General features: G+C 57.2%; 1 protein-coding gene across 7 annotated transcripts in view; it reads right to left on the bottom strand.

Moving 5' to 3' along the window:
- Positions 1 to 440: 440 nt before the first annotated feature.
- The window catches only part of VAC14 (VAC14 component of PIKFYVE complex), a 200,416-nt gene continuing 191,435 nt past the window's right edge, over positions 441 to 9,421 (bottom strand). For 6 of the 7 annotated variants that reach the window (XM_037878219.2, XM_037878220.2, XM_043525987.1 and 3 more), the window contains one exon: positions 441 to 1,444. In XM_037878219.2, coding sequence (XP_037734147.1) covers positions 1,282 to 1,444 — 163 coding nt within the window. In that variant the 3' untranslated portion in view covers positions 441 to 1,281. The remainder of the gene's footprint in view (positions 1,445 to 9,421) is intronic. The other variant, XR_005222314.2, reaches the window with a different exon arrangement.

Here is a 9,421-nt window from a genome sequence, read left to right as displayed (position 1 = left end):
TGTAGCCTGCATCTACACGCCAGGTGCGATAGCAGCATAGCTCAGGTGCCGAGCAGTGCCGATAGTGCAGACATGGCCTTACTCTGGCTAGCTCTGGCCCCAGAGCAGAGAAGCTGCGGCAGTGTGGGTCACGAATCCATGCCTGCCCTGCTCTGGGACCTGAGCACGTCTACTGGACCTGCAGTTACCCCCTAGGATTTCAGCATCGCTGATGTGGATCATCCCTCCCAGACCCTGCCATGCAGAAGGGGCACTTCTTTTGCCTGGGAAACAAATAGCAGACATGGGCCAAATCTCAAACCCACGTAGGAAGTTTGGGGGATGTGGAACCAGCCAGGGGAGAGGGCCCCAAAGGGCTCAGTGGGTGTGGAGGGCAGCCTCAGTCCAGGTGATGATCATCCTGGGGGCCTTTCCCCAAGGAGCAGCAGATACCAGGCAGGGACTTTGCCATAATTCCTTTATTTCAATGTGGGAAGTTTTTACATTGGTACAAATCTATTTTCAGGCTAGAACTCTGACTTGGACTGAACCCCTCCTCTATATACACATACATGATGCTTTCAGGGGGCTATAAATTAAGGCTGCACTGCCATACGTACAAGAGGGAGGTGGGTCCAAGGGGGGTGACAAGAGGCGGCTGAGTGACGTGCACACACAGGAATGCACGTCCACAGAACCAAGAGCACTGGAGGATTAGATAGTGCTGTTGCCACAGGGAACTAAGGGCAGTGGACGGCTGAGATCCAAGAAGCCAGCTACCAGAGGCCGGCTTTCCTTTCGGGACTGCAACACATGCCTGCCTGCCTGGTGGTGGTGGAGGGGGGGAGGAGAGAAACAGGGAGGTGAGGCCAGTCCAGTCACATGCCCACAGACACTCATGCTTGTTTGAGGCTGGAGGTAGCAGAAAATGCTTTTTACGTGTCTTCCCTCAGGCCTTACTGGCCCGGCTGTGCCATCAGCTGACTGTTGCCAGGGAGGGCTTAGTAAGGCAGAATGTGGGGTGGGGGGAGCGTGTAGCTTCATTTGTCCCTTTAGTCCCCTCCTACAACTTCCCCACATGCTTGCTTGTGATGCTCTGGAAGTTTGTGCAGTTGGGGTGCTGGGCTCCGGCTTGGTCTCTGGAGATCCTCCCCAGTTGAGCGCTGTGGCCACCTCCACCACCTCTCCCCTGGAACAAGCACCCCCGCTGGATCAGACACCCTGGAACCCATGGCAGCCGCCAGGTCTCTCCGGCTCCCCTCCCCAGGTCACTGTCTCCATGCACGCCAGTGGGGCTGGTGCTCAGAGGACGACCCTTCGGTCTGGGGGCTCTCCCCGGCCAACCCGCTGGTGTCTCACTTCCAGGTGCTTGTTCTGGACTCGCTCGAAGTGCTGCAGCAGCTCCAGGTAGTCGATGTTGGTGGTGGTCGCTTTCTTGAAGCCCAGGGTTGTCTTAGTGCTGTCCCTGGGGAGAGGAAGCAGAGAGAGAGAGAGATGAGAGGGCATGGTGTGTGCCAAGCACCCAGTCTGTTACCACCCCCACACAGACACCACATACTGAAGCTCCCTGCCCCAGGGGCCAGGCGCTTGTGCTTTCCACTACAAAACACGCCCCCCTCAGCCTGGGTGGCAGGGAGACGCCTGGGCAACGACTGTGGAAGAGCCTACAGCTAGGAGCAGGCCAAGGGCTGCTAAGCAGCTGAGAAGGGGTCAGGGAGGAGGAAACTGGGTATCACGGCAGTGATGCTGCTGTCCATTCCCTATGTTTCTAGTGAACCGGCCAAGTGCATGGGGCAAGTGAAGACCCTGGTGAACCGATCTATCACCATGGATCAGAGCGCCCAGCGTGATGCTGGGCCAAGCTAACTGGCCCAAGCAGCAAGAGGCTTGGAGTAGAGGGGTGGTGCGAATCTCCCCTGAAAGCTGGAGAGCACTGCCCCCACTACTGACAGCACCCCGTGCTACGAGCCACTCCCGCTCTCAGCAGAGCTAGGCTCCAGGAGGCTGGCTGGCGTTCTGGACTCCAGAAACTGCACTGCTCACTATCCAGAGACTGGGAGGAGCTGGAGCGCCCTGCGGAGTAATGCTCAGTACCTGCACCTGCTGGCGTTGCCATCCTCGGGGGGTATCATAGAATCATAGAATCATAGAATATCAGGGTTGGAAGGGACCCCAGAAGGTCATGTAGTCCAACCCCCTGCTCAAAGCAGGACCAAGTCCCAGTTAAATCATCCCAGCCAGGGCTTTGTCAAGCCTGACCTTAAAAACCTCTAAGGAAGGAGATTCTACCACCTCCCTAGGTAACGCATTCCAGTGTTTCACCACCCTCTTAGTGAAAAAGTTTTTCCTAATATCCAATCTAAACCTCCCCCATTGCAACTTGACGTGCCGGGTAGACGTGCCGGGCGCTTCCCGGGGACAGTGTGCTCCAGGCTTGTCCTCTGCTCTATGCCTGCCAGGAGGAGCCACCCCAGTGACAAGCCTGGTGGGGAGTTCAGTGCCTGGCACCTCACTGCCTGAGAGCTGGGTTCACCTGGCAAGAGGAGCCTCCACGGGATACAAACAGCGGGGCCTGGCTGGGTCTGTATCAGAGGGATCCCAAACTGGAACCAGGGATGCCCTCCAGGCCAGGCAGGAGGAGTTTGGCAGAGCCCAGCTGGAGCACAGGAGGCAGCTGCAGAGGCCTGGTCTGGCCCTAGCACTGGTCTCAAATTGAAGGTGGGGCTGACACCAGCAGCGTTAGACAGAGCTGCTGTCCTGCGTGTCCGGTTACTCAGGAGCCATTCGCGGCATGTGACGTGCCCTCCCAGGGCAGGGGGCCTAGCAAGCTGTGGGCACCAGGCTGGTTTTCAATCCCAGGGTTATGCGGAGACACAGTGCAAAGCCCCAGCTCCGCCACACACTGCGAGGCATTTCCTGTTCGGGAGGCTCTGCCCCAGCGGAGCAGACAGTGCGGCAGGCAGCTGCTCAGCAGGTCAGCGCCCTGGGACAACAGCGCAGGCCAGCCCGCCTGAGCGGGAAGGTCACACCAGGTTAAGGTGCTGCAGCCAGACGCCGAGGAAGCACGCAGGCTTCATTGCTGCGCAGCGCCAGGGAAGTTCCTGCCCCAGTGGGACCAAGGACCAGAGCACCCAGCCGGGCTGTGGCCTCATGTCCTTCCAAAACTAGCCCCACACCCCCACCAAGGCCACTGCCCTACAACCTTGCTGGCTGCCCCCCAAGCCCATCTGGCTCTTCACTCCTGTCCGACTGCACCTCCCCTTCCTTTCCAGCAGGGCTGGCCAAACCCTGACTTGGACGGTGCATGCACCAGCCCCCCTCTGCCACGTGCCCATCCCCCTGGCCCCACAGAGCATGCTGCCCTCGCCCGTGTGCCCCACCCTGCTGATCAGCACAATGAGACAGGCTCTCGCCCCACCCCAGCTCCCATCATTTCCCAAAAGGGGGGGGAAGGAGGGGGAGGGACGGCCCAGTCCGATGTTATCCCCCACGCCCAGTGCCTGGCCCAGCTGCAGCTGACATCACAACAAAGGGGGCCAATAGTGTCAGGGTTCCTGGGGGAAGCTCAGCCCCAGCCCCTCCTTACTCCCCACGGGGCTGGGGTAGGTGAGGGTGCAAGAAGAGGAGACAAACGTACATGCAGGAACATGTGGCTTGGAGCCAGACACGCTGCCTGGGAAGGGGGATCCGGGCAGGCTGGGACTTGGGCCCTATGGTTCAGATGGACCCCAGCTGCAGCCCACGACGCAGAGCAGGAGAGGTGGGACTGTCCTGTGGGAAGAGCACGCGAGCAGCGAGTCTGTCTGGGACAGAGCCAGGAGGGTGGGACAGTCTGCCCAGGGCTGGGAGTGCTGATGGACCCGGGACCTGTCCCTGAGCAGGAGAAAACGAGTTGCTGGAGGGGGAAGTGGTCTGAGGCTCCAAGCAGCTCTGCCTGGTTGGAGCCATGGGCTGAACTCAGCGGCCACCACCCTCCCCTGCTGGGGGAGAGATCCTGGCCTAGTGCTCGGTGGGAGCACGTGAACTCTCCTCTGGGTTCTTGCGGGCGCTGATCTAAGGGCGCACAGATTCAGGCTAGTGTGGGATGGCTCAAGGGGACTCCGGACAAAGAGGGTCAAAGCACTTGATCTCCTGCCGCCAGCGCCCACAAAAGCCACGTGTGCTCCGCTAAAACCAGTGGCAGGCAGGGTGGTTCAGCGGCAGCACTGGAAATAGAGCCTGGAGCCTTGACCGTCAGCCAGCAGCTCTAACCACGGGCCAAGCTCCCTTGCTGTGAGGGCAGCCAAGCAGTGACTGCAGCAGTACATGGCAACGCTCACCAGATGATCCCGGGTGGGAGACCCCAGTTCTCAGGTACAAATCCCAGGACATGCCAGGAGGAGACCAAGCCCTGTGCATTTCAACTGCCAATAAGCTGCGTGGATCACGAAGGAGCCGACTTAGCAGCATCTGCTTTGCAATTCTGAGGCCCTGGCTACACCCAAATTGCCTTGGGCTAGTGGAGCCAGTGCAAAAGGCGCTGGGCACATGCTGGTTCTGGTTTAATGGGGTTTAATTTCAACCCAGTTCTAAGCAATTTACACCAAACAGAAATAAGAGCCTCCCCCCACCCATGGGCTTGGACTGGTCTGACTGAGGGCAGGCGTCCACTTCCGATGCTGCCGTGGCGCGGCTGCCCCCGTCGCGCTTCAGGGAAGAAGCTACCACACCAGCAGGAGAACTCCTCCCGCCTCCCTCGCAAGTGGCGGTAGCTATGTCAGTGGGGAAGCTCTCCTGCCAATACAGCGCTGTCTACACTGGGGGTTCGACTGGGGTACCTGGTGGCTTTTTCACACGCCGGAGCGACAGTTATACTGATGTACGTTTATAGTGTAGACCAGCCCTAAAGCTTGTTTAGATTCACACCTGAAGTTAAACCAGGGCGACGCTGCAGGGAGACCAGCCCCGAGCGCTGGCTCCACGGCTGTATGTACTGCTGGACGAAGGAGGGCCAGGGATCGCCCGTTGGCACTATGGCACTGTGCGTCAAGGCTGGCAGAGTGAGCTCCCTCAGGCTTAAACTGATTTACGGGGGTGGCGAGTGTGGTGCTTGGGAAAGGGAGGGACCCAAAAGCACAAACAGGCGCTGAGTGACCTGCCTCAGTGCAAGACACGAGAAGTGATTCTTCCACTCTACTCTGCACTGATGAGGCCTCAGCTGGAGCATCGTGTCCAGTTCTGGGCGCCACCTTTCAGGAAAGATGGGGACAAACTGGAGAAAGTCCAGAGAAGAGCAACAAAAATGATTAAAGGTCTAGAAACCAGCTATGAGGGAAGACTGAAAAAATTAAGTTTGTTTAGTCTGGAGAAGAGAAGATTGAGAGGGGACCTGGTAACAGTTTTCAAGTACATGAAAGATTGTTACAAGAAGGAGGGAAAAGAATTGTTCTTCTTAACCTCTGAGGACAGGACAAGAAGCAATGGGCTTAAATTGCAGCAAGGGCGGTTTAGGCTGGACATTAGGAAAACTTCCTAATGGTCAGGGTGGTTAAGCACTGGAATAAATTGCCTAGGGAGGTTGTGGAATCTCCATCATTGGGGATTTTTAAGAGCAGGTTGGACAAACACCTGTCAGCGATGGTCTTCTAGATAATACTCAGTCCTGCCAGGAGTGCAGGGGACGGGACTAGATAATCTCTAGAGGTCCCTTCCAGTCCTATGATTCTACCGGTGCCCCTCAATCCAGACCTGCAGCCCCCTGAGTAATTCCAACCTGAGAGCACCCCTCCTACAGCTCTGCCAATACCCTAAACCCAGATCTGACCCCCGCTATGCCATTTAGTCCCCCCCGAGCTCTTCTGATGCCCCTCCATCCAGACAGGCACCCCCTGCTATTCCACTCCTAGTCCCCCATTCCCCAAGCTCTGCCAAAGTCCCTCCACACTTGTGCTATGGTAAGGCCCCACTGTGCTGGGTGCGGTACAGACAGACAGTCCTGCTCTGAAGAACTTGCCATCCAAGTGTAAGAGCACAGATGAGAGGAGGATAATGCACGCGCACACGGCTTTCCAGCCCGCGTCTCCTCCCACACAGCTCCGCCAAGGCTCCTCATGCTGTGCACCAGCCCTGCTCTTCCAGGAGGGGAAAAGCACAAGGCACTCAAACGCAAGCGTTTAATCCTTTCCCACAGCAGTACGGGAACCCCGCCTCCCGGCTCCTGCTGGCTGAGTTCTGCCTCTGGCTGCACTGCTTAGGAAGCTGTACTTGGCCAGATAATAAAGAGCGTTTGTCTCCTCGAGATTAATTGGAATTAGGAGCAAACCTGAGACACGGTCTGCGGGCCGGGTGCATGTGTGTCTGAGGTAGGACTTCCCACTCTCCACCGTGCTGAGACACTGCCAGGAGGAGGGGTTTCCCCTGGCCTGGATATTTTGGGGAGGAAGGACAATCTGCAGCTTGATATTTGGGAAATCAACAACCCCCACCTACACACACAAGGTGATTCACGGAGGAGGGGCAGAAAGAGACAGGGCCTGTTTGTTTAGCTTTGAGGAGCTTAGAAGGGGAAGAAAAAACAACCCCACGCTGAAGGATTAACCCTTCAGTCACCCACTACATGCCGCAGAGAATATCTCCGAAATGCTTAGACAGACTGCGCTGAATGGCCCAGTTTCTCCTGCTGAATCAGATGCTGCTTGAGTTCCTGTTTCCAGCTGATGGCTGGGGCATCTCCACTCAGCTTTCGGGACCTGCTCCGTGGCTGGGAAGACAGAACCGCTGGGCGAGGCGGTGGCAAGCAGCGAGGGGCCAGTTTGCTGGGAGGTCAGCACTGACGGGGGTCCCCCGGGATGGGGCGGGAACAGACACTGCTATTCTGCTTAGCAAGCGGCTAACGCTCCCTTCAGAGCCAGGCATGCTGAGCCAAGTGACTGACCTAGGCTATGCTCTGCCTGCCAGTGCCATGCAGTTCTTGGGGAAGCTCCTGCCATGGCTTTCGTCTCACAGGGTCCCTAGGGCCCCGTCTGATTCTCCCTCCTGGCCTCCTTGTTCCAAAGAAGCCATGCTGGCCAGCTGAAGGCGAGCGTGTCTGTCCAAGGTCCCGTCTACACTGGGCTGGGACAGTGGTGGGAAACATGTGGCCAAGCTGATCCAGCTCCTGGTGCTTGGGCTGTCAGAGCAGGCAGGGCCATGTGATTACTGGGTGCCTATCACATCCACAATATACTGTTTATTTTCTCTAAAGCCATAGATCTACTTGGTTTGGCTGGCTCTGCTCCCACTCCAGTGCGGATGCGACGTAACAGAGCAGGCTGCCAAGACCACGCGCTGAGAAGTAACACTTCCTGATCCCCCAACCCCACACTGCTCCACTGAACTCAGGGGATGAGGTTCTGCTATGCCCTTTGCTCCACTGAGATCACTAGCGAAGTGTGGGGCAACAGGCCCCTGCTACTCCCTTGGTAGGTACAGTATCCCCACAAGCCCAGTCCCACTGGCCAAGTATGGTGTCCACCTTGGGTTAGTGCCGTCGGGCAGGACCGTAAAACAAATGCTTTGAGGTTGGGGGAGTTCCTTGTCCCTGGCTTTCCACCTGCACCGCTCAGAGGCTGAGGGGAAGAGCGCAAGGCAAAGAGAGACGTGTTCCTACCTGGAGGACAGAGGAGCACTGTTAGGGTCACAGGCAAAGCGCCCAGCAGAGTACAGCCCCACAATGCCAGCTGGTCACCTCCGGCACACTGCACTGGGCTGCCGCTGGCATTTACTTGTGGGCAAGCGTCCGTGAAGCCGAAGCGCAAAGAGCACTAGCCTGAGACAAGTGTCATCTGGGCAGGCACCGAGTACTGCCGGCAGATGCCAACGGGAACGCCGCACCCCTGCAGCACCATCACTGCTGCTCCAGTCCTGTGAAGGGATGGCCAGGGGGACTGGAGAACTCAGGGCACCTGCAACGAGCCTTTTGCCACGAGGTTTGGCCTCTGATCCTAGTGACCAAAGTGCATTACCAGCTCCTTGGAGGCTCATGTAAGAAGAATTGATGGCCTCAGTCTTGTTCATAGGGGATAGGTGGCCACTTCCATCACTGCTGGCCCCTCAGCAGACAGGCCGAGACGAGGAATGGGGCACAGAATCCCCCCCAGCAGCGAGACCCTCCACGGGAGGAAGGACATGCTGGAGGCCGGGATACATTTGTTCGGGATGGCCAGTTGTGCTGCAGTTTGGAGATGTAAAGCCTACAGGGAGTGACAACACCCAGCTCCCTTTCACATGGACTATGGCACTTGCGAACCTGGCCCCCCAGAGCATGATGGCCAGCATGCTAAGCCACCAGGCTGTGGCTGTTTTAAATGCTGCAAAAAGTCTGTTTCAGGCACGGTTCTGGCTTGCTCTCTGGATTTGGGTGTTTCTCTGACGAAGACTGCCACATGGTAGTTGAAACCTCAGGAACCATGAGAGTCAGCATGGCCTAACAGGTAGGACACTGGATTGGCAGTCCTGGGTTCTAATTTGAGATGTGCCATTGGCCTGCTGGGTGAGCTAGTGAGAGGCACACCTCGGTGCCCGAGTTTCCCCCCACCCGCACACACACTTTGTCTTGTCTATTCAGACTGTAAAGCTGTGGGGGCAGGAATGGCCTCTCACTTTGTGTCTAGTGCAATGGATGTATAACTGTAACAGACTAGAAGAACGGACACGCAACTCTCCTGTGCCGACCCCCACTCTTGGATTAAGAGATTAACCCAAGGCTCAGTGATGGTCAGACTGGGGAACCCAGGGAAATTCACATCCAGGGATAAATGCAACAGCCTTCTCTGCAGAGAAATGTTTAAGAAGAGATCTGATCCGTACAAGGAGTGCAGACAAAGGAGATGGGCCACCTTGATGGGGATGGAAAACCCGCTAGGCATCTCTGCCCAGCCAGTGGGTCGACAACTTTCCCGCACGGCTTGCTTCTGCCCCAGCTGGCTTCCCCCAAGGAGGGGCAGCTTGGTCTGTTATGAAAGCGGGCTTCAATGTTTAATGGAATGTAGGTCACAGTTAATCAGATGCTCAGTCTGTCTGGCAGCTCTGATTGCTCGAAAAGCCCGGTAGTCAGGGGCGAAGGGAGGAAACCCCTCCCCCTGAACATACACACAAATATAACTGCTCACACTCGAAAAAACAGAGGCTGAGAACAGAGGCCAATGCTCCTGAGCGCACAGGCTGGGGAGCGTGATGCAGCCTGCCTAGGGACTAGTTAAAAGGCAAGGATCTGCTTCCTGCACATCTTGGAACTTTGTCCCCATGGCTTTGCAGAGGAGGGATAAGCCTTTCATGTCTCCAGAAGGGATGTGCTGCCACTGAGGAGCACCCCTCCCACCTCATTAGCCTGGACTTTGAAAGAGCTACTTCCCCACCAAGTGGGGCCGCCCCGCTGAACGGAGATGGGGTGGGCTGACCTGGGCCAGGGTGAAGATGTCCCTAG

Source organism: Chelonia mydas, chromosome 12 (assembly GCF_015237465.2).
Source record: "Chelonia mydas isolate rCheMyd1 chromosome 12, rCheMyd1.pri.v2, whole genome shotgun sequence".
NCBI classification, from domain to species: Eukaryota; Metazoa; Chordata; order Testudines; family Cheloniidae; genus Chelonia; species Chelonia mydas.
The sequence above is the reverse complement of the archived record's forward strand: the minus strand, read 5'-3'. Positions and strand labels throughout refer to the sequence as shown.